The 25970-nt window shown below is 45.2% G+C and overlaps 1 protein-coding gene across 1 annotated transcript in view; it reads right to left on the bottom strand.

The window, feature by feature from the left end:
- Positions 1-25970, bottom strand: part of Nudcd3 (NudC domain containing 3) — a 95427-nt gene that overhangs the window by 8758 nt on the left and 60699 nt on the right. The window contains exon 4 of the mRNA XM_036200865.1: positions 11861-12004. Coding sequence (XP_036056758.1) covers positions 11861-12004 — 144 coding nt within the window. The remainder of the gene's footprint in view (positions 1-11860; positions 12005-25970) is intronic.

The following is a 25970-nucleotide window of genomic DNA, read 5'->3' as shown; positions in this document are numbered from 1 at the left end:
AAGGACAAAGCTGCTACTGTCACAGGACACAGTATAAGACACAGGGCACACCATTCCCCGAGGCTACTGGTCAAAGGGACACACACAAGAAACTGGGGCACTGGCAGCATCCTTTATGGTCTTGGGCTGGACTCATCAGAGTGGAGCAAGCTGTAATGTTTGCCCACACTGTATGATGGCTCTGACAGGATACAACCGTTCAGTGCTCACAGAGGGGGTAAGTGTAGCTGGCATTTTCTTTGGACCACCAATCAGCTACCAAATAAAGACACAGAGACTTATTAATTATGAACGCTCAGCTTAGCTTAGGCTTGTCCCACTAGCTTTTTTTTTTTTTTTTAAGATTTATTTTATTATTATACAGTGTTCTGTCTGCCTGCCAGAAGGTCACACATTACAGATGGTTGTGAGCCACCATGTGGGTGCTGGGAATTGAATTCAGGACCTCTGGAAGAGCAGTCAGGGCTCTTAACCTCTGAGCCATCTCTCACTAGCTTTTTAAACTTAATTTAACCTGTTTCTATTCACCTATGTCTTGCCTTAAGGCTTTTAACCTTTCTTTTTTTATCTTTACATCCATTCTCTATGTCCTACTTTCCTGCTTCTTCCGTGTCTGTCTGGCTGGCCCCTGGGGTCTCTTCCCCTAACCCCCCCAGTCTAAATCCCTCCTCCTACTTAACTCTCTCTGCCTGCAAGGCCTGCCTATACCTCCTCCCTCACTATTGGTCATTCAGCTTTTTATTAGACCAATCAGATGCCTTAGGCAGGCAAGGTAAAACAGCAACACATCTTTACATAGTTAAACAAATATTCTGCAACAGTTAAGGGCTGCTAAGGCTGACCTTTAGAACCCTGGGGTCAGTCCACAAGAATACTAGGATAGACTGACGGTACAGGAACATTCAGTGAAGGTTTTCAGAAATAGTGAGAAAAAAAAAACAAAAAAAACAAACTTGTATAATCATGACACGATATCAGTACCTCAACACTTCTCCTGATACCCAAAGCACAAGGGAATGAAAAGAGAGAAGAGGTGCCAGAGAGATGGGTCACTGGTTAGGAGCACTGGCTGCTCTTCCAGAAAACCTGGGTTTGAGTCATAGCACCCCCAGGGTGGCTCCCAAATGCCCATAACTCCAATCCCACGGGATCTAATACCCTCTTCTGGCCTCTGTGAGCACTGCACATACGTGGTGCAGACACACATGCAGGCAGAACACCCACACACATAAAGAAAGAAAAAACACCTTTTTTAAAATAGGGGAGAGCATCTGTCTATGGTGGCAGTTCCACCAGTAAATGACTTCTGCTATTTGGTCCCCAACTTAAAACAAAGCTCTTCTAGATATTCTGGCCCTCTGGCCTAAAACTGATGTGCAGCTTATGAGGTAGGAACCCTGAATAAGGAGACCCTAATGTTGAGAACTCTGCCCTGTCTTTACCAAGCTTGAGCGGTGAAGAACCTTCAAGTAGGAAGCTTTCTCTATTCCAGAAGAGGTTCTGAGGTGCTTACAGAACTGTAGACGGCTAGAAAGAGAGCCTTTTGTCTTTATGAGTAACAATCATGAGATCTACAGTAATATACTATCAGGACTCCCAGGCTCTGGGACATACACATTGTTGTGCCTATTTAAGATAAAGACAAATCCCTTAAGTCAGGGCTGTGTGAAGTGGAGCCTCCTTCAGCTACCAGCCCACCAGTAGCACTGCAGGGGGCAGACTGAGCACGTCTGCAGTTCAGTTATTGCTAGCAGACCTTTGTCCCCCACAGACCAGACTCAACTCCACCACCAGGTCCACAATGCTCCACACTGATGTTCCACAGGCTTGGTGAGTACTGGAACAAAGGACAAGTCACTGGTCTGTCCCACAGGAGGGAGTGGATTATAGCTATCTGCTGGGAGTAAGAGAGAGGTCCATTTCCGAGTCTAGAGTGCAAGGATAGGATGGGGCTCACCCCATGCCAGGTCCACATGTGTACTCAGCAAATCTAACAAAATGCATGATGAATCCTAACCCTTTTACCATTAGAAATAGTTTGTCTTTAATTTCACAGAATGTCTAACTACAGGAACATGCTCAAGTTATTCCAAAAATCCTCAAAAGTTTTTTTTAGCAGTCAGGATCAAACTATGGCAGTGTGCATACCAGAGAAGTAATCATCACTGAACTACACTTCAGGCTCTTTGTGCATGTGTGTATGCTGCATACACATGAGTACAAGTGTGTATGCCTGTATGCACAAGTGGAAAACAGAATGCTGGGTATTTTCCTCTACTGCTCTCCATCTATGGAGTTAGGCTAGCGGGGGCCAGTGAGCTCCTGGGATCTGCCCCCCACTCCCCATTACAAACACAAGCAACCATGCCTGGTTTAGGGCTATTGTTTCCTATTAAAAAACAAACACCCACAACATGAATATTGGAGATTCAAACTCAGGTCTTCCTGCTTGCACAGCCCCTCAGCACCCCTCTCCCCTTTTGAGACAGAGTCTTATATGTAGTCCAGGCTGGCCTTGAACTCATGACCTCATAATTCTCCTGTCTCTGAGAACTAGGATTAAAAGTATGTGTCACTCACAACAACCAGCTAAAAGATTTTAAAACATCTTTAATTAAAATATTCCAGGTTGAGGATTTAGCTCAGTGGAGAGCACTTGCCTAGAAGGCCCTGGGTTCGATCCTCAGCTCCAGAAAAAAAAAAAAATTCCTTAGTCAGGTGTGCATGTCAAATGCTAAATGGATATTACTAGAAACCGAGGGCTATTGTACCAGAGAACATAGTTTCAGCCACAATGGTGGCAGGGACCACCCAAATGTATCACTTATTTATACTGGTAAGAGATGACAGCCACCTTGTTAAAACAAAAAACAAAAAACCAACTTTTTTTGTTTGTGTGTTTTGTTTTTCGAGACAGGGTTTCTCTGTGCAGCATTAGAGCCTTTCCTGGAACTCATTCTGTAATCCAGGCTGGCCTTGAACCCACAGAGATCCACCTGGCTCTGCCTCCCGAGTCCTGGGATTACATGTGTGCGCCACCACCACCCGGCTAAAACCAACTTTTTTTTACACTGTGAAAGTCCCATCACTTTTTTTCGAAAGTCAACAGTTCAATGGCACTTGGTACATCCACAGTGGTATGCAACCAACCACTACATCTGTATCCTGAAACATTTCCATCACTCCAGAAAGAAGTCCTGTACCCTGTGATATACTCTTCATTTTACCCTATTAATGCTCTCTCCCCACCCTACTAATGCTTTTGTCTCTTCAGATTTCACACAAATGTCTGGCTACGTCACTTAGTATAAAGTTTTTGAGGATCACCTGTGTTGCAGCATGTATCAGAACTTCATTCCTCTCCATGTGTGAACAGCATTCCACTGAATGAACTTACCACAGTCTATTTGTCCCTTCTCTGTTGATGGACACTTCTCCACCTTTTGGCTATTGTGAGTAATGCTACTACTTGTATGAGTTCCTAGTGGCAATTCCCTTGGTATTTACCTAGGAATGGAATTGCTGGGACACTTGGTACATCTACTTCCGGATTGTTTCCCACTGGGGCTGTGCCACTCCCACAGCCTGGCACAGCACAAGGACGGCCTTCAGGTCTATACTCCCTCATGGACATTTGGGATCCACTTCCAAGGGTGTGGGCGCTCACTTGATATTCTTTTCCCTGACCACATGCAAGCATACAAGCTCCAGTACCTTCCTCAGTGACTTCTCTCCTGCTACGGTTCGGCAAGCAGACAGCACGGAAAGTTCTTAGAAACCCAAAACGTTTTTGGATACTCTGGAGTATCTTCCTCTGCTGTATTTTAGGGATAAACACACCAGTGAAGGACTAAGCAAGGCTGTACTGTCAGTGTGACAATTATCCTTGTCCTTCACTGGCCTCCTCCATGGAGCTTCCTTGGAGGTTTCCAGTCCTGTTCTGGCTCCTTACCCTCCTCACACCAGTCCTACCGCTTTCTCTGTAAATAGCTTCATGTCCCAGAAGTCTCAGCTGACAAGTTCTTCTGAACATCACTGACTTCCTTGGAGTGCTACTTCTAGGAAACCCAGGTAAGACACTCTGGGAACCTAGTCTTCTAAGCAAACTATGTGGTTAGAATACACACAGGTCTCCAGGAGTAGAGTCGGGTGTTCTCAACACGAAAGACAGACCCAGAGTTGGGGAGAACCGAGGAGAAACACTCCTGGAACAGGCTTCAAGGGTCGCTGGCTAGAGACCACACCCTCCCACAGCAGCCCCACGGCTGGCTGAAAGTGACTGGTCTTGCTGAAAGCTGTGTTAGTGTGAGGAGTCAGGCTGCGGAGGCGCAGTTTGCACACAGTAGTAACTCAGCCTGGTGCGGTTCGTTAACAAGCCTCCGCTACAACCCGCCCACCAGGCCCTCCTTCCACTTCACTGCAGTGCTCATCCTGCAGGCCAGCTTGTCCATGTCCAGGATGTCTTCCCCACTGACACCCACCGCTGGTGGGCCTGTATGCACTTCCTTTCTGGAGCCTGTGGGCTATGACGCTTGGCCAGACCATTCCATGAAGCAGGTGACCGCTACCTGTCCATGGCCATGGAGGTGTTCCTAGGTTTAGCAGTTAGGCGGGAAGCCGCTGTAAGGATTTTCACGATTCCATTTCTCGGGAGCGCAGTGCAGGTCAGCAGGGCTGCTATGTGAGCACACTGGCTGTGTCCACCGACCACCTCACTCTCATGGCAGCAGTGAGGAGTTCAAGGCATCACGGCTCCTCCAAGTTGAACATGTGAGCTTCTTTGCAGCCACTCTCATGAGGATAAAAGGCATCTCACTGTACTTTTTCCTTTATTTCTCCAGTGATGCTGAGTTTCGGCATGTGCTTGCTAGACCACTCATTTCTTATTTGCAAATCTTCGAATTTACACACTGCTTAAAGTACAGCTAACCACACAGACATTTAGCAGCTGTGTGTCTGAGCTGTCCCACTCTGTATGTATATGTTTGCATAAAACACAACAAATAATGGTGTCTCTGAACCATTCAAGGGTAAAGAACATTGTCTTGGCCCTTTCTCCCAAGTTACTTCCTAAGACTAAGCAAGTCTTCTGAAGTAAGAGCCCGGCCTCAGCTTCCCTTCAGCACGGCCTCTGGTCCTCTCTCTCTACTCTGCTAAGGACCAGGCCCACAGTCTCTCTCTCCTGAGGTGCGTCTCTGGCCTACCTGCAGCTGTCTCTTAAGAATGTTTGTTCTCTTGCTCAAGGCCTTCCCACACCGTCACCAACACACAAGTGTCATCCTTCTTAGGACCTTGTGAGGTGCCATCTCCCTGACAGGCCAGGAGACCGGACCTGAAAGCCAGTCTCTCCTGACAGGGAATGGGCACTGCTCAAGTGAGCACCTTCTCTATAAGGAAACTATGTGCCGCCTCCTGGCTTCCTCCTTTCTCAGGGGCTTAAAAAGTCGCTCTGAACCATCCTTCATTGGGTCAGAATTAGATGGTGCTCTACAAGGTCACTGTGACCTCACCATTTCCTGGATACACTCTCATTTTCCAGGTCCTCTTTCATCTACCTGGTCCCAGAACACAAAAATTTCCCAGAGGGACACCAGACTGTCACTGACTAAACAGTGCTCCCAAAAATGTCCTCACAGAAACTTCACCCTCAGTGTGAATAAACTTACCTCGGCATGCCCGATCTGTGCCGATGACTCACCAGCATTTATATCCCTTTCCTTCCTTAGTAACGGAACCTCATTTCTATTCAGGGAAGCACTGTGCCCAGTGAGGATGCCTTTACTCCTCGCAGCTGCCCGTGTGACTGAGTTTGGGCCAACGGGAATGTGGTGGGACGTTCCTTCCAGGAAGGCACCTTGGAACAAGGGCAGATAATGGGGTGAGATGACAGCATGGCGGGTGCACCTGCTCAGCTCGACACCCACTGTGGGGAAGAAAGATGTGGGCAGCCTCTGACTGCTGTGGATATGCTGCAAGCCACCACTATACAGGCAGTCTTCTGATTTCCAGTGTCATCAACTGCCTTTGTGAGCTTAAGAAACTGAATCAAAACTAAGACACTGCGCACGTCAGACAGGACAGAGCCATGGATCTCACCTAGGGAGGCAGAATCCACCTATGCTCTATAGAGTGGGACAACAAAATAATAAAAGCTGTACACCACTTTCTTCTTAGCCCCCAGGAGGAGGGGCTGAAGGCCCATCCACTGCTCAGCACAGTCCTGCTATCATTTGGAACAAGGAGTCTTAGCCTTCTGTGTGAGCTCCAAGCCTCAGCTCCTCCCTACTGGCATCCAGGGACAGAATAATGTTAACAGTCATAATAAAAACTGAAACAGGACTCAGCCTGGAGATGGCATCAACTAAAGGTGGGCTCTTATTCTAGTTCACATGCATCCCAGGTTCGGGGCACTTGCCAAAAGGCTAAATTAACTTCATCTATAGCTTCCATTCTGGATTTATGAAGGGTATAGTAAATGATATGCAAGGACATCCTCACAGGCCAGGAAATGTTGCTACACCAGGAAAGGTGGCTCCTGAGTCAGGAAAGGTCAACAAGGGACCATTTATTTCATCCTTAAAAGAACAACAAGAGATGTCCAGACAAACTGGCAAGGAAAATTAAGCAGTCCATGGCTGGGGAGACATGGGGATGCCGGTGCTGACACATCACTGGCACCACTCTAGAAATGCTGCACCCTTCAGGGAGAGCCACAACAGTAATCATCCTGGGATTCCACATTTGAGAAATAATAACTTCAGGAAATCATCTCAATACAGGCAGGGAGGTACAGCTTGTATAAAAATACTCACAGGGCTAAAAAAAAAAAAAAAAAAAAAAAAAAAAAAAAAATCACAAATAAACACAGTGCAGTAGGTTTTAAAGCCTGAACTCCAGCATCTATTTATTCAGAAAATATTCTAGAGCTATCTAAGCAATATTAAATAGTTTGTGTATGATGTCAGTACGTGAAGATGTGTGTGTGGAATGGCATTTACCTCTCAGGCAGCTCCAACTACCTTTCCAACATAGCCATGTTTGAGTGCCCCTGAAGCAGAGCAGGCTGCCTGCCTGCAGCTACCCACACAATGCAGAGGGCAGCCAGCGTGCCAGTTCCCCACAGGGAGGAAGAAACGAGGACAAGGCACTAGCTCGGTGCCTGGCTTCGGAAACCGAATGAAGACTCAGGAAAAGTAGCTGGTGCTGTTGCCACACTGATTTTACATCTCCGTAACCAGGCAAGGAGCTTGCCTGAGTCAAGAAGTCTCATTTAACATTCTCAAGTGTGGGAGGGAGGGAGGCAAGAACTGTCACCCGGTTTTAGCTGCCACCCCTGCCTGCCCTGACTGTCTGTGTGGGATCCACCGCAAAAGGGAGGAGAAGCAGGCCACGAGGAAGGTGCTGAGAAGCAAGCAGCGTGTCTGCACTCCTCTGCTGGGAGGTGAGGAGGTCGGAAGCTCTTATGGCAGAGTCTGGGGTACCAAGAACAGCCCCAAACTCCACTCCTCTTCACAGAGGCTGCGAGGCCTGAGGGCTGCTATGACAAAAAACAGACTGGGCTGGAGGAGAGGGCACTTAAAACGTCACCCATCCATTTCTTGTAGTTCTAGAGACCAGATGTCTCGAATTAAGGAGTAGATATGGTTGTACTCCTCTGCAGGCTTCAAGGAAGGATCCTTTGGCTTCTTTCAGCTTCTGGCGGCTGCTGGCAACCCTTGGTTTATGCCCACATCATTCCAGTCTTTGCCTGGTCTTCAGGAGGATTCTCTGTGTCTGTCTCTGCTGCCTCTTTCAAGAATGTCTTTCACTGAATTCAGGGGTCACTCAGAAAATCCAGAATGATCCCATGCTGAGATTCTTAATTACACCTGCAAAGTCCTTTTCTCCAAAAGAGGCCATCTTCCCAGGCCGAGCAAGAAGCAATAGGTAGACATGTGGAGATCAGGAGCCAGGTGCTCATTGATCATACAACAGTCAAGCACGGCTACAATGACAGTTCACAGGCAGGCGCCCCGACAGCAGGCAACCTTTTCTTAATACGTATGTTGAGTCCACAGAGCAGATGCAATGTGCTAAGTGGAACAAAAACAGGCCCTTTATGAATAAAAATAATCTACTCAGAAAAAAAGTGGCCCCAAGAGGTCATCAATAAATAAAGCAAAAACACACCAAACTTTGAGTCTATAACTGGACACATCCTTAACTTACAGCACTCACCTGCTGAGGCTGCAGTCATAAGGGGTGGAAGACCAGCCTTGCACTTCTCATTGGGAAGGGACCCCAAGTACAGGCAAGGACCCAGGCTGAGAGAGCCAGGAGAAGTGGTTATAACGCCCAAGGCCCCTCTTTCTCAAATCCCTTATTGTCCACAAGTGATCCTCCCCTAAAAATAAAATCCAGCCAATAACAGTGCCAGTAACTCTGAGTGAGGGACAGGAACTGATGGTGTGGCATCTCAGGTCCAAGGGGCTTCTTTGGCTCTACTAGAGATGGCACAGCACCCACAGATGCCATGTTTATGGCACCGTCTGAATGCAGCCCGTTGTTTCTTTTCATAAACTCTGCAGACAGTAGGTGCCAAAGGATGAAGAGTCCTCAGGGGGTCTGCAGGAAGGGAGAGGTCCTAGCTGTCTAGCTGTCTCCAGCCTGGGGAAGGTGTCACCACGTCAAGGTAACACGGGAGCATCTCACAACCACAGTGACCATCTCCCTTCCCTCCTCGCCTCTTCTCCTTGGCTGGAAGGTGTCACTTCCCAGCCCCAGTTAAAGGGGTTACACCTTTTCAAGAGAGAAAACTCCAGCCAGCCAGACATGGCTTTGAGGCCCAATCTCACACTTGGGCAAATAACAACCCCATCTCAAAGTCTCAAAGGCCTGGCTTCTAAGACTCTAAACAATCAAAGAGTATCATGTACTTCATAAAGTACCTGAGCCAACACATGTGCTAAATATATGTTGGCAATTGATGTAAGATGTTAGTGTTTGGGCCAACAGCCACGTTCTACTCCATTCTAAAAATTTTCATAGATTTTTACTGTTTATATGGCTCATGCGTGCTCTCTCTCTCTCTCTCTCTGTCTGTGTGTGTGTGTGTGTGTGTGTGTGTGTGTGTGTGTGTGTGTGTGTATCCCCAGTGTGTGAATCATGACACACATACAGAGAGAGGTCAGAGGACAACTTGTGGGAAGTCAGCCCCCCTTTACTATATGAGTGCTGAGGCTGAATTCAGGTCAGCAGGCTTGGTGGCACACACTTTTACCGCCTGAGCATCTTGCTGGCCCAGTGTTTTGTTTGCTTCCTCTTCTCTTGAGGCATTTTCTTGCTATGCAGCCCCAGGCAGGTCCAAAATTAATGGCAAGCTTTCTGCCCCAGTCTGTCAAGTGCAAGGATTACAGGTATAGAGTCCCATCGATGACTCCATCCTATCCCACCAGTATGGACACCCCTCCCAAAAGGAACATGGCTCTCTACTATTTATGAAGTCAAAGTTGGATTTATCAACAAAAGCTCTCAGAGGTAATTTAGTAACAATCATATATTTATAGACATAAAGTAAAAGGAATGACTAGTATGTAGATTCTAATCCCAGTGGATTCTGAACACAGATTCCCTTGGGGAATGCTGCTGCTTTTGAGTGACACAGACCACTTAGAAAAGGCTCCCAGCTGTGCAGAGGAGCTGGGATACTAACTCATCCCACACTCTGCAGAGAGTTTAACTAGCCAAGGCAGAAGACAGGGCTGTCCCAGAACTCTCAGTTCTTGGAAGGCAGCAGCCCTGGTATCAGAGCACCCTAGCATAGTATGCACAGCAGCCACGGACAGTGCCTACCAAGAGCAAGGCTACCAGTGCAGCGCTGACATGTAACTCATGCTTCAGAACCACCTGACCATGCAAAGCTCAGCAGAGACTGGAAGAGCACCTGGAACCTCAAGTTGCATGCCAAGGAAAGGAGCTGGGGTGCTCAGATCTAGAAGTTCAGTACAGCACTATTAATATGCAGGTTTAAAGGTCAGGATAAGGAGAAAGGACTGAGCTGTCACACGCAAGAAGGGTGCATTAGGGTTCTCCAAAGAAACAGAACAAGTGAGAGGACGGACGGACGGACGGACGGACGGACGGACGGACACACACACACACACACACACACACACACACACACACAATGCGTAGTAAATCGGCTAATGTGATCAGAGGGGTCATCTGCAAGGCACAAAGCCAGGGATCTCAGACCCTCAGAAGAAGAGAGATCTATGGTGTGCAGACTTAGTTAGATATTGAAGACCCAAGGGTCACTCTTACAAATCCTAAAGTTGAAAGGACAAAGAACCTGGAGTCTGATACCCAAGGCAAAATGCATGCCTGCTTGGGAGAAGAAAGGCAGAGAGAGGCCAAATGTCTGTCTTTCCCCACATGTTCAGTCTGAGCCTAGCCTACTGGACTGTTCTATGCTGCCCAGATTCAGGGTAGGTCTTCCCCACTCAGATCACTGACACACATGAAAGTCTTCTCTGAAACATCCTTGCATACACACTCATGCCTTAACCATTTCCTTCAACCCACTCATGCTGACACCCAAAGTCAACCTTCAGAGGCAATGGGCACACCATTGGCAGAACAGTATTTTTGGTTTCTCTGGCTGTGGAATGGCGCCCTGCCAAGGGATGTGCATCATCAGTGAGGTACAGAACAACAATCAGACAGATGCAGCCTATACATGGCTGGTGGAGCCCTGAGTCAAGTCCCTATGGATATCACCGTCGGCAAAGGTGGACCTGGGTGCTGGGAGATCCAGAACACAGGACAAACCAGATCCAGCCCCACCTCTGAAAACTTTACAAGCTACCTATTGCATGAGCCTGAGGAGACCTCAAGCGGAACTGAGGCAGGTCAGGACTTGGCAGTCCTTAGGCACATGCCTACACGACGGGCCATCTCCACATGAGCAACAATAGTTCTATTTCAGATCTGATAGCAAGATGAGGCAGAAGATACTCCCAATCCCCACAGGCACTGACTGAGTCCTGTTCACTCAGTCCCTGGCCTATGCCCCCCTGAAACATGGGCTTGAGAGCTTTCTTCTTTACCCACCAGTACCAACAGGGGTACCCCAGAGAGGCCGGCCATCACTGAGCACCTCTGGAAAAATCTAAAGCTACTGTCTTTAGTTCATGTTACATATTTGAAGAAGGCCTGAGGATTTTCTCATCCAAAGACTTACTGTTTTTCTTTTCAATCTTTATCTCTCTTACCTAACTTGTTCCCTCTGTAGGAAGAAAGAGGAAACCAGTTAGTCCAAGGTATCTTGTGCCACAGTTTTCCTCTTGGCTGCCAGCATACAGTCGCTCGCCACTCACAAGGGTCAGAGCTATCACAGGAGAGAAGGATGGGCTGCATACATCTGGCCAAGAAGCACACAGCCCAAATTGTGGGGTCTGCTGACTGGTGGTAACAAGGGAGCTCTTCATTCAGATTCACACCTCACTGTCATATTCTTGAACTTTAACTTGTGCCTTGCCAGATGCTAGGTGAGATCTCCTTGGTGAGCTTATTAAGACTGGCACCTAGGAAAAATGCCACCTCCATTTTCATTTTAATGTACTTGTTTTTGCCTTTATAGACAGGAAAGTGGGTTCCCAGGAATGAGTTGGACCCTGAGGGGTAGAGGATACAAACGGGAAGGCTCATGGAGACAAGACTCTGAGCGGGAGCTGGGTGCTAAATATGCAAAGAATTAATTAAGTCTGTTCCAATTACTGTAATTAAAGGCCTCACTGCTCATTGGGAAGACTTGGCCAAAGGGGCATCACAGCAGTTTAAAACCCACCTGGGAGCTCTGCACACAGGTGACCACACTTACCAAAACACACCTGCCCGGCTCAAGGCTCCAGAGGGAACTCTCTGTGTTAATCTTGTGGGTGAGCTTCCCTTCCATGAGGACACGCTCTCCAGTTTCTTCCAGCATGGCCACTCGGATGGAGCCACTGCTCAGGGCCACAGAGACCTGAGAACACACCAGGAGAAAAGTCATCTTGCTTATGAAGGTTAGCAGCTACTGCATTCCAGCTGTGCACACACTGTGACACTTGGGTTCCCCAAGCATCTCTGAGAAGAAAACCATTCCAGCCCAGTCCACTTTCCAAGAAACCCGCATCCTATCAGCTCCTTTCGGCAAACCCACCAGAAAAACATTGGAGCTTTGTTTAGTAGAGCTGTCAAGTATTATGGTGGAGGCCGCTGACTCTGCACCCAAACCCTTTCACCTTCTGCAGTTACAGAGACTGGTTCTCGGCTGGAAGGCAAGTGGAGAAGAATTGGGTGTTTCCTTCACCTTCCCTGTAGAGACTGCAGACGCCTCAGCTCGAGGCTCTAGAGGGAACCCTTCTATCTCTCACAGTGGGCTTCCTTTCCCTGAGGATCCTCTGTTTGCCCCTCACATGGCCACATAGGCAGTCACCGGCAAGAGCTCTCTCTCTGACCTCTTAAGGCCCTGGGCCACTGTGCCTAGAATAACTGAGCTGCTTGCTCAAAACTTTCTGGCAAAAGACATGCGTGGCTTCTTCTTTCTCTGAGGTGCTATAAAGGATGTGACCATAGCTTGATCTTCATCCAGGAGAGTAAAACTAGTTCCTTCAGTTCTGTTTTTGTCTGTTGAAACAGGGTCTTACTTTGTAGCTCAGGCTGGCCTAGAACTCACTACATAGATTGGGCTGGCCTCGAACTCGGAGATCCGCCTGCCTCTGCCTCTGCCTCCCGAGTGCTGGGATTACAGGCGTGCGCCACCACAGAAGGACTGCCTCTACTGCCACAGCCACACAGCTAGGCATGGCTCAGCTCATTCCTGATGATCATGACCAATGTGGACCAAATTAACCCAACCATGATTTTCTACTTGCAAAGAACACCAGACCCAGGTACCTTAACAAACTCCCAGTAGTTTTATATAACATGCTAATTTCCAAATCTGGGCACAACTCTTACAGAACCTAACCAGAGTAAGGCACGAACTCCTAAGGTGGTGAGCAGACAAGGTACACTTCCAGGAGAACCAGCAGCAAATGGTGCTTTGGGAACAGCTCTCTGATCTTCTGAGGCCCAACAAAACAACAGTGACAGAGAAGAGCAGCACCAATGAGAGACAATGAAGGGAAGAACTGATGAGATGTTAGCACATCTGTGAAGACAGGAACAAAGAATGACACATGGCCCAGATGCCAGAGGCTGGGGACACATCTGGCAGCAGCAAGAGGCTCTGGCTAGATAGAAGGCAGGCACAAAAGCAGAGAGGCACATGTGAGAACAGCTTAGAGTCAGCCCCAAGGACCAGCTGGTTCTGCAGAAGCAGCCCTCCTTCAGAGACTGACCAGCATTCCGAGGAGCTGGCATGGTGACCATGTTCTAAGTAAAATACGAGTTCCTCAAACACAGAAACCACCAAGGCTTCGTACCTTGTCAGGAAAACCTGTCAATTCTCTCAGCTGAGACCTTTGAAATACAACAGAGAAAACCATCAATAAAGCCCTATACTCAACAAGACAATGTGGAAAAATACTATCAACAAGAAAAACAAACCTAGTAGGGAAGTGAGAACTCTTTCTTATGAAAAAAGCCAGAAGTGTGAAGAAGAAAAGAAGCCAAAAAGCAAAACCAAAGATGACAGACTTAATCAGGAAAAGTGTATTTAAATATTTCTACTTTATAACTTTGCAGAATCTAAGATGATATGAAAAATTATTGAGCCAAAAATAAAAAAGAACTAAAAACACAAGTGCAAAAAAAAAAAAAAAAACTTCAACAGAAAGGCTAGAAGATTCAAGTCAAAGAAATCAGATAAAGAGATCAATTTACTAAGATGATATGATATTCCAGAAATTATTAGAGTTCTTATTAACTAATTTTCTAAAAGTATAAAAACTATGCCTTTCTGTTGAAAGGACCCCGAGAGCTGAGCAGAACGAATCCAGGATGACTTAAACTCATGTACTTTGGTAACATTGTTTGAAGAAGGTCCTATTAGTTCTGAAGAGGGCATGATAAAGTTTACTCACAAAAAACCCAAGGAGCTGAGATATTCCAGATCAGTAACACTGGATATAAGCAAGATGAGGGTCACTGGGCTGCTCAGCAGACTAAAGCATCTGCTGTTGAGCCTGATGATCTGAGTTCTATCCCAGAGACCCACTAGGTGAAAGGACAGAACCAATTCCTGAAGGTCCTCTAACCTCCACATGCCATGGCATGTATGTGTGTATAAGTAAATACATAAATAGATAGATAGGTAGATGGATAGATACATATATACATACATACATACATACATAGATTAAAAATAAATATAATTTAAAATTTTTAAAAAAAGGGGGAAATGTCTTTGGCACACATCCAAACTGAAGTAAATAAAATAAATGTATTTTGTTTTGTTTTTGAGACAGGGTTTCTCTGTGTAGCTTTTCACCTTTCCTGGATCTCGCTCTGTAGACTAGGCTGGCCTTGAACTCACAAAGATCCACCTGCCTCTGCCACCACCACCCAGCTAATGCAATACAGCTTTTTTTTTTTTTTTTTTAGCTGAAGACTGAACCCAGGGCCTTGCTTGCCTACCACTGAGCTAAATCCCCAACCCCAAAATAAATGTATTTTAAGACAAACAAGATCTCTCTATCACATATCATGTAAGGAGGGTGAAAAAGCCTAAACGAGAGAAGTAAAAGAAGTAATATTCAACTAGAATCCAAGCACAGCATTGCTTCAATCTCCAAGTCTGAGATGCAATTGGAAGCAATCAGTCATACTGGAACCAGAGGCAAGAAAGGTCGTCAAAAAGAAAGTTCATTTCTGGACAACACACGGTATGACTGAATCTCAATGACTTGAAGGTCATGAGGAAAGCACATTGCTTTTGACAATATAAAAAGGAAGGCAGGAAGAAACCACTAAAAAACCAAAATGATAAGAGAAATTCCTAATTCAAAGGGATGTCAGTAAATAGGAAGGGGATCCTAAGAAGCTTCTGGAAAAATCTGTCAGCATCCACTTCTATGAACTTTGGAAACTGGCCAAAAACAGCTACAAAAGAAAATCAGCAAGCTCTGCGACATCCTGCTTTGCCCTCACCTCATCTCACTCTCTTCCCTGGCAGCTCCAATGCCACTCACCACCACAGGAAGCAATACAGGAGCTCTTCAAAGCTCTGTTCTAAAGACCCACCATTATCTAACCCATCCAAGGTTCTGTAGAAGACGCTACCAACAAGGAAGGGTATGTATGTGGGTGCATGTGTTCACACCTGGCTGTAAGGTTGTTTCACAAAAGCCTTTTCCCAGGGGAATGTTTGTTAAAAAATAATTATAGGCCATTGTTTTAACTCTGAGGCAATAGATGACAACAGAGGAAACTGAAGCAAAGGCTAGGGAATAAAATGTCCAAAAGGCTTTCAAAAGCTCTGGCATACTCCAGAGCAGCTAAAAGGCAAACATATGCAACTCAATGCCTGCTCAGGAAATAAATACTAAAACCACCTTTGGCTCATCTGTACACCATCCTGGCTTGTAAACAGACAGTGCAAAGCTAACTAAGGGAGAGTTAGTAGTTCTCGGTGCTAATTCACCAAGTAGAGAGAGTTTACTAGCTCTGTAAAGCAAAGACTATAGAACTCACAGAATTAGTTCAAGAACTACTTCAAATACCAACAGAAATCACAGAGAGGAACCTGACTTCCAGTGCAGCCATGCTGGGTGGGTTACTTTCAATAAGGATCTCCTTCCTTTCTTTCTTTCTTTCTTTCTTTCTTTCTTTCTTTCTTTCTTTCTTTCTTTCTTTCTTTCTCTCTCTCTCTCCCTTCCTTCCTTCTTTTTTTCTCTTTCTCTCTCTCTCTCTCTCTCTCTCTCTCTCTCTCTCCTTCCTTCCTTCCTTTCTTTCTTTCTTTCCTTCCTTTCTTTCTTTCTTTTCCAAGACAGGGTTTCTCTGTGTAGCCCTGACTGACCTGGAACTTGCTCTGTAGACCAGGCTAGCTTCAAACTCACAGAGATCTGCCTGTCTCTGCCTCCTGAGTACAGGGATTAAAGGCGTGCGCCACCACCCAGCTAATACTAAGATTTAATTTTTTTTAATTTTTAAAATACTTATTTTATGGGTATGAATATTTTGCTTGCATGAACTGGAACTGGAATTTTGGATAGTTGTGAACCACCCTGTGGGGTGCTGGGAATCGAATCCAACCAAATCCTCTGTGAGAACAGGTACTCTCAACCACTAAACCATCTTTCCAGATCCCACAAAATGTATTTAAAAACAAAACAAACCAGAAGTGTGGCTCCTATACAGAGGTAAGAAAGCAATGAACAAAATTTGTCCCTATGAAAGCACAGACAATGGCTTGTAAAAAAAACAAAAAAACTTTTTAAAAAATAATTAAGTGGGCTGGAGAGATGGCTCAGCTGTTAAAGGCTAGGCTCACAACCAAAAATATAAAATAATTAAGTAAATAAGTAAATAGATAAAGTCTACAAATCAGCCATTTAAAAATATACCCAAAAACTAAAGAAACCACCTGGCAAGCACTAAAGGAAACTATCAGAACAAAGATTCTTTAGAACACCAATAAACACATTGAAATTAGTAATCTTTAAACCAAACAGGAGTTGTGGAGTTTAAAAGTACCTGGAAAAGGGAGTAGACAGCTCAGCATTTAAGAGTGGTGTGCTGCTCTTCCAGGACCGGAGTTCAATTCCTGCTACCCATACAGGGCAGGTCTCAACTACCTATAACTCTGGCTCTAGATCTGATGCCCTGGCCTCCTCAGGCACTTGCAATCAAATGCACATACCCACATGCAGACACACTAATTTAAAAAAATAATTTTTAAGCCGGGTGTGGTGGTGGTGGTGGTGGTAGTGCAGGCGTACACCTTTAACCCCAGCACTCAGGAGGCAGAGGCAGGTGGACCTCTGTAAATTCTAGGCCAGCCTAGTCTACAGATTGAGTTCCAGGACTGCCAGGGGTACACAGACAAACTCTGTCTCAAAAAAAATTTTTAATTCACTGTTTTCCAAAGTAGATCTCAGCATTTAGAAACAGAGTCAGGCAAGCTTAAAGTTGAGTTGAGCCTGAGGACCAGAAGGAAAATGAAGAGGACTTCAGAGACCATGAGACATCATCAAACACACCAACACTTTCAAAATGGGGCACACAGATAAAAAGGAAAAGAGAAATGTCAGAAACTACTTGAAACAATAATAGCTGGAGACTTCCTATAACTGACTAAATTTACCTACACATCCCAGAAGCCAGTGGATTCTAAGCAGACATTAGCCAGCCACCGGGAGCAAAACAATACAGTGGGTAGCCAGATACATGGTAATGGTAATGGAGCTGTTGACGTTTCCTAGGATTCCAGCAATTACTCCCTCCCCCTGCTCCAAGTGATCTCAGAGGATGCTAGACTATACACACAATTGAAGGCCAATTGAAAGTGGGCTTCCAGCATGCAGCTTCCATGAGGTTTCCATCCATGATGGGGTGTGACTTTATTATGGCACAGCTGGTTAGGGCGTCACCCATAATCCTGTTAGTGATCCCTTGCCTGTGCTCTGTAAGAAAGCCCAATAAATTCCTTGGCATCACCAAGTTGGACTTCAGTAATATCATATTTGAGTCTGAAATTCTAGCTCCAGGAGATCTAATGAGGCCACCCACACACATGCACACAGACACACACTAAATAATAATTCATAAACAATTTTTTTGTTCTTTGTTTTTTCAAGACAGGGTTTCTCTGTGTAATTTTGGTGCCTGTCCTGGATCTTGCTCTGTAGACCAGGCTGGCCTCGAACTCAGAGATCCGCCTGGCTCTGCCTCCCGAGTGCTGGGATTAAAGGCTTGCGCCATCACCGCCCGGCCATAAATAATTTTTACAAGTCTAAACTGTGTATCTGTTGGTGCATGTACCCATCTATGCTCATGGAAGTCCGAGATTCCAGACACCCTGGAGCAGGAATTTAGCTGGATATGAGCCCCACCTCTGGGTGCTGGGAATTGAACTGGGGGTCTTCTGGAATAGCAGTATGTGTTCTTTAACAATGAGCCATCTCTCCAGTCCCAAATAAAAAAAACTTTTCAAAAACTCAACTCAAAAATGTATCAAAAAGGGTTATAAGAAAACTGTAACTGACAAAGAAGCAATAAAAAATGTAATCTATGGTCTGAGCATGGCACACACCTTTAATCTCAGCACTGAGAAGGTAGAAGCAGGTGAATCTGTGTGAGTTCAAGGCCAACTTAGTCTAAATAGAGAGTTTTAGGACAGCAAGGCTGAAGAGAGACCTTGTCTCAAAACAAACAGTTCTTAAATAAGGAAAATAAAACTATATAATGAGGCTGCTAAAATATATGATTAACCATAAATTTTTAAAGAAAAATAAATTGATGTTAGTTTTTAAAATATATATTAAACATTAAATTTTGGGGGTTTTTTGTTTGTTTTTTAAAGATTTATTTATTTATTACGTATACAGAAAAGGGCGTCAGATCTCATTACAGATAGTTGTGAGCCACCATGTGGTTGCTGGGAATTGAACTCAGGACCTCTGGAAGAGCAGTTGGTGCTCTTAACCTCTGAGCCATCTCTCCACCCCTAAATTTTCTTTTTTTAGTTATAGTATAATTACATAATTTCCCCTTCTCTTACTTCCCCATATTTGTGTGTGTGTATGTATGTATGTATGTATGTATGTACATATACACACATAACTTGCTCAGTCTGTTTAGTGTTACTTGTATATACAATTGGATGCTAGTTTTGCTATCATACCTCAATCTATAAAAGTGATGGTCAAATGAAAAGGGCTTAAATGTGTGGGTGTTCTAAATAACAGCACTGTGTTACACTATCTAGATCTCAGCAGGAAACCTCCAAAGAAGAGGAAAGGACATATAGATTCAGGAATATGGTTAGGTGGAAAAACATAAAAATGACTAGAGAAGCATGGTCTGCTGAAGAAGCTGCTGCCCCACTTTAAACAAAGTGAAGGAAACTGATTAAGAAAAGAGCAAGTCTTCACTGCACTGAACTGGGCTTTGAGAAAGAAGATGTGCGGGGAGCCTCATTCATGAAAGTGCAAAGCAAGAACCGGGCATGGAAGGGCAGATTTGCTAGGGTCTGTGTGGCAATGAAATCTGACAGGCTACACAATAAAGTCAGGCAGCGAGTACAGAGAGGATCTCAAAAACAAAAAACCAAATTATCATCTGCCAGTGTTCCGGTAACCTAATGATTAGGAAGTGTGGGTGACAGCTACATTGTTTACGGAATGGTTCCACTAGTGTTTCATCCCAGAAGTGGGGGAAATAGTTGGAAGAAGAAAAGTTGGAATCCATCTGGCCATTCCAATCTGTTATGAGAAAGTCAGTGTGGAGGTTATACTCTTGCTCCAAACACAACCTCAACATGTCAGCCCCTTGGTCAGGACATTATTTCATTTGTCAAGGCTACATACATGCCAGTGGCACACGGGTGAATCCTACCAGCCACTGATCCAGACGTAAGGCAGTTCATAAACCACTTACTGTTGCTGAGGAGGCAACTGTCAAAGCCACAGGGAAAGTTAAAAACAGAAAGTAAACACTTCCTGGAGGAACCTCCAGGTAGAGGAACTATGAATGGGCTCAAGTGTTCTTCCACGGACTGATGGAAGCTGGGAAAGTCGTAAATGCAGCAGGACAAGTGACTCTTCTGATGCACTGGACGGAGGCAGTTAGAACATGTTGAGGTGACAAAAAGGAGGAGCTGGGAGAACAGGTGAGTCACCCCCGGAGGAAGAGGAAAGCAAGCCCGTGTGGAGACCCTCACTGACATTAAAGACGACACACTGTGAAAGTCACATGATCATAACAGGATGAACTGGCTCAGCAGGTAGAAAGGCTTGCACAGAAGCTGGACTGCCTGAGTTCCATCTATGGGTACCACAAGGTAGCAGAAAAGTGACTACCAAGAGTTGTCAACTGACCTCCACACATGTACACTTGCCCCCCCCCCCCACTAATGCTTTTTAAAGTGGCAACTTGTAATTAAAATGTCTTTCTAAAAATTCTCAACAAAATAAAAATTTTTAAAAATCAACAATGAAGATCCCTAGGTATTGACATCATCGTGGCTTAATGATGGAGACTAACTGAAAGCAAATGGTTCTGCTTTTGATACATTACAAGGTGAATTAGCAGCCCAGTGCTACAACTATATACACACACATCACATAGACACTGTATCACCTCACAACTGTGATTATAGTGTATCAGGATATTTTAAGAGAGAAAATTCACATAACTATTACAGTACACTTTAAAAATGCCATTTTATTATTATATACTGTTAATCTCTTATTGTACCTACTTTTTACATTAAGCTTTATCATATGAATGCTGCATAAAGAAAACAAATCACATATACAAGTTTTGGTGCCTTCTCTGGTTTTAAGCATTCCTTGGGGGTTTAGAAATCTATCCCAAGGATAGAGAATACATATTTTTTCATACATATATACATGCATCATACATACATATATACATACATACATACATATAAACAAAGTCTCACAAACACTGACCTCTCTATCCACAGGGAGCCCCTGAAAAAAGAGCAACAATATAACAAAATGGGGAAGCAGGGAGAGAAGGAATTCAGAGAAATGTAAGTTCACACTGGATCTAGAGGTTACTTCTTAAATTTTGTTACTTGAAACAGTCTTCCTATATAGCCCAGCTGGCCTGACTCGGCCTCCAGAGCATTGGCCTTACAGGCATGCATCTTCACACCCTGTTAGATGCTGCAATGATATTTTTCACCTTTTACAAGGTCCAGAAATTTGAGTAAGCATATTGTCGACTGTAAGCTCTTGTGCACTGTAGTGGGTTTGGGCATGAAGTTTCATATAGCACTACCAAGGCAATTTTGTGGTAATTACAAGAGCATACCTTTGGTCTTGCAACTGTACTTCACAAAATGTATTCATATGGAAATGCAGATGCAAAACAAACTGTTAAGGAGCACTGTTGTTTATAACAAGAGCTGAAATAACTTCAGTATAGTTTAATGATCATCCTGTTGCTTGAAGGGGTAAAAGCAGAGAGGATGGGAGCTCTGAGTGCCAAGGGTAGCCATCTGAGCCCAAAAACTAGGGGTACCTACCAAGTGTGCCACGAAGGGGCGGGCACTCGAGGACGTGGAGATAACAAGTGATAATGGGGAACTTACCTGTGCTAAAGATGGGAATGCAGAAATACTTCTACTTACAACACTTACACCTGACTATGTATGCGTACCTGCTAAAGATGGGAATGCAGAAATACTTCTACTTACAACACTTACACCTGACTGTATGCGTACCTGCTAAAGATGGGAATGCAGAAATACTTCTACTTACAACACTTACACCTGACTATGTATGCATACCTGCTAAAGATGACCCCAAACCAGTGAGGGTCTTTTTTTTTTTTTTTTGGTTTTTTGAGACAGGGTTTCTCTGGGTAGCTTTGCGCCTTTCCTGGATCTCACTCGGTAGACCAGGCTGGCCTCGAACTCACAAAGATCTGCCTGGCTCTGCCTCCCGAGTGCTGGGATTAAAGGCGTGCGCCACCACCGCCCAGCCAAACAGAAAATTTTTTTTTAACTTTTTTTTTTTTTCCCTCAGAGCTGAGGATCGAACCCAGGGCCTTGCGCTTGCTAGGCAAGCGCTCTACCACTGAGCTAAATCCCCAACCCAGCCAGTGAGGTTCTGACATGACCTCATAGCATAGGAGGCACCAAGCCAGGCCAGGGACTCTCCAATGGTCACATTTATAAATAGCAAGGTCAATTCAAATGCAGCCTAATAGCCTTTTCTGCTATGGAAATTTCCCGTAATAAAGTCTTCCTTTTTTTAGCCCTAGCCATCCTCAAATTCACAGAGCTCCACCTGCCTGCCCCCCCTCACCCCCATCCCCAGTGCTGGGAGCCATCACATCCCATGATCTTCCTACATTTTTTTCCTAGACCAATTCTAAGAAGGGAACACAGTACGTTAAAGCTATCAGCACCTGCATCAAACACAGGAGAATGTAACCACAAGTCAAAGCCTAGGGACTGAGTGGCTATTCCAACAGGCTCTTAGTGCAAGGACAGAGCCAGTTTAGGGCCTGAGCACCCACAGCCTCTACGAAAAAAGAAAATCAGGAGACAAGTTCACTAGTTATCCAGCAATATTCAATAATGACTTTGCAGATAAAATCCTAGCACTTTCCACTCAAAAGAAGTCAAAACAAGGTGAGTAGGAGCTCAGCTTCTGGTTCCCACTCCAGTGCCACCTCAGCAGGAAGAGTTTTCTCATGTGAAAAAAAAAAACCTCCACAGTCTAAGTCTCAAGGGCACTGCAAGTCTACGATCCAGTGAAATGCCAGCACGCTGACCTGAAGTGAGCAATCATGGACACACCGTTCCTCTGAGGTTTTATATAAGAAGGGAAGAGAAGTCTGCTGCTCTTCCCAAGCAGCAGAGAACAGGTAAAATGAAGAATATGGTGAAGGCAGAAGAACTTCACATGAGGAATCTTTCCTATATATGCAAAGTAAGACACACTTTCTGCTTTTCCTCTGAAGAACACAGGCACTGGGCACACGCCCATCCATTCTCACCCACCCCTGAAAGGCCAGCGTGCTGTCCTCACACTCACTTCCACAGAGGGAAGGTAGTGAAAAACAGCTCAGGAGGCAACCCAAAGGGCCAGCACTGAGCTAGCCCTGCGAACAGAACCAAGGCTCTCTGCAGTGCTCCCTGCTCATTTAACCCGAGTCTCACACCCATGGAGCACCAAACAAATAGCCGCCTACACAGGGCCTCAGCACCACCCAGAACCAAGCCGAGCTCCATCTACCAAAGCTGCTCTGCTGCAGTCACGGCTACCATCATGATTCTACCTGATGGATGTCGGAGACAAACCAAAAATAAAACACCGCTGACAGGCAGCTGTGACAGGTACATTCAGGGGACAACTGGAAGGGAACCAGTCAAGAAAGAAGTGTGACTCTGAGGAAAAGCCCTTAGGCCAGCGGAACCCAGGAGACACAAGAGAAACTTACTTCAAAGTTTTAAGAGAGGACTGACACAAACTCTCAGCAACCCCTAAGGAACCGATTGACCAAGACTTTTTATTTTATTTTTTGGAGCTGTAGATCAAACCTTGCACTTGCTAGGTAAGCGCTCTACCACTGAGCTAAATCTCCAACCCCCGACCAAGACATTTTTAAAGCTTCAAATAAACATATACTCCACATCAAGCATATGTTCCTTCATGTCCCATCCTCTCCCCAATTACTCTTTGTTCCACTAGACAGTTTCCCCTTGACGTTCATGTCGTGTGTGTGTGTGTGTGTGTGTGTGTGTGTGTGTGTGTGTGTGCGCGCGTGTGTGCTGTATTATGTCCATATGCACGCACAAATAGAGCAACTACAAAGAGAAAACATAGATTTGCCTTTCTGAGACTGGCTGAACTTGATCTGATGCAGGTCCAGCTGCAGCAACTTTCCTGCCAACCACACAGCTTCCTTATGACTGTAAGACTTTGGTGTGAACCTCTGCCACACTCCTTTCTCCACTTCCCTGTTGCTCACCACCCTGCTTGGGTCCTAGCTGCTGTGATGGCACTGCACAGACCCTGCTGAGCACGGCACAGACACTGCTCAGTGCACTGCACAGACACCGCTCAGCACGGCACAGACACTGCTCAGCGCACTGCACAGACACCGCTCAGCACGGCACAGACACTGCGCAGCACACTGCACAGACACTGCTCAGCACACTGCACAGACACTGCTGAGTACTCCACACACTGACTTGGGCCTTCAGGAGTGCTATAGCTGGGTTATATAAAGACCTGTTTCTCAGGTCTGTTTTTTTTTGTTTGCTTCTTTGTTTGTCTGAGCAGCCTGCAAACTGACTTCCACAGTGCTAGACTAGTTTAGGTTTCCATCAGCAGTGTCTAAGTTCCCTTTCACTCCACATCCTTACCAGCATTTGTTGTTTATCTTCTTAACTGTCATTCCTGACTGCAGTGAAAAGGAAGCTTGGGTTTTTGTTTTCTTTAGACAAGGCCTCACTACGTGTTGTGGTTGGCTTAGAGTTCACAGAGATCCACCTGCCTCTGCCTCTTACAGTACTGGGTTTAAAGGCGTGGGGCCACCACCAGGTAGTTTTGATTTGCATTTGTATGATGGTTGATGAAGAACAATTTTTTCCTTATGTTTATGAGAGATACATGTTTAATGCCAATCTCAGTGACTGTCAGTGACTCAGTCTGTTTCATTTGTCTACTTACTAGTTGAATTGTTTGATTTCTTGTTGTTGTTTAACTCTTTGGATATTCCAAGTATTAGTCTTCTGTCTGGTGTACAGCTAGCAACTGTTTCCTGTTCTGTAGACTCTCTTCACCCATCAACTGCCTCCCGTTCTGGAGACTCTCTTCACCCATCAACTGCCTCCCGTTCTGGAGACTCTCTTCACCCATCAACTGCTTCCTTTGCTGTACAGAAGACTTTTCATTACATGAGATCCTATTTGTCAGTGTTGGTCTTATTTCCAACTGAAGGGAGCCCGGTTCAGAAAGCTCTTATGTGCGCCTATTTCCTTACCTTTTCCTCTAACAGTTTCATAGTTTCAAGTCTTACATTGAGCAGCCCAGGGATTTGTAAAAGAAGTTTGTAATATTATAAGCACAGCATGGAAAAATATTATTAGGGAAGAAAAAGAAAATTTCCCACCACATGGGGGATAAGGATCTTCACAGGTAGAGCACCAATGCAAGCAACATCAATGGGTGTCACAAAATGCCTATATTAAAAGTTGACAGCAGATCTAGTAAGCTCCCCACACCATCCCAGCACTTTAAAGAAACAGCCAAGCCAAGCCTGTGTTGAGTGAGGGTAGCTTTGGCTCTTGCTTGGGCTCCCATGAGTGCATGGTGGGCCAAAGGACTAAGTCACTAAGATGCACACTTCACCTATGCTGGACATACACAAACCACCACTCTGCTAAGCATTATTGCCTATGTAATGAAAGTGAGAAATGTTTGATGCCAGAGATCGATCCTGGTAAGACCACTGGGGCCATGTGCTCAGACAATGTCCACAGAAGAACGAGCCAGATCCAGGACTGCAGCACCATGGAGATCAGAGAAGGTACACTAGAAAGAGACAAGAGTCTGAACTACGTAGTACGGCAGCAGTTCTGTACCATGGTGCCTGTGGTACAGGGCAGGGCTCCAACTCCCACAAGTGAGCCAGCACATCTAAAACCTGTGTCCCTAGAAGCTGTCTGGGTTGCCAACATAGGTCTTCTGAGTCACAGAAAAGAGGAACGAATTTTAAACTGTGCCTACTACGAACACTTTCAGAGAAACCTACAGAGAGGTAAGGTTCTTGCAGAGAGGATGCGAGTGAGTTCAATTCCCAGCATCCATGTTGGGTAGCTTACAACTGCCTGTTAACTCCAGTCTAAGGGATCCAACCCCTTCCTTCTAGCCTCTGTAAGCACCTGCACTCACTCACATGTACATACCATACACAAATACAAAGATATACATAATCTAAAATTCAATTAAAAAATTTAAAGAGTTTATTCAGTATATTTGTTCAGTGTACAGGGGTATATATTTACGTATATGCATGTGAGTGTGTGTACATGTTTATGTATATGTGTGTGTGTGTGTGTGTGTGTGTGTGTGTGTGTGCGCGCGCGCGCGCTCAATGCCAAGGTTGATGTTGGGTATCTTCCTCTATTTCACTCACCACCTTATTTCTTCTGAGGTCTCTTACTGAACCTGGAGCTTGTTGATTCAGCAATGCTGGCTAACTGGTAAACTCTCAAGATCCTCTGTTTCTGTCACTCTAGCACTGGAATTACAGGCACCCAACATGGCTTACGTCTTTTTATGTGTGTGCTGGGGATC

This window comes from Onychomys torridus, chromosome 10 (assembly GCF_903995425.1).
Source record: "Onychomys torridus chromosome 10, mOncTor1.1, whole genome shotgun sequence".
In the NCBI taxonomy this organism is placed as follows: Eukaryota; Metazoa; Chordata; class Mammalia; order Rodentia; family Cricetidae; genus Onychomys; species Onychomys torridus.
This window is presented reverse-complemented; position numbering and strand designations above follow the sequence as displayed.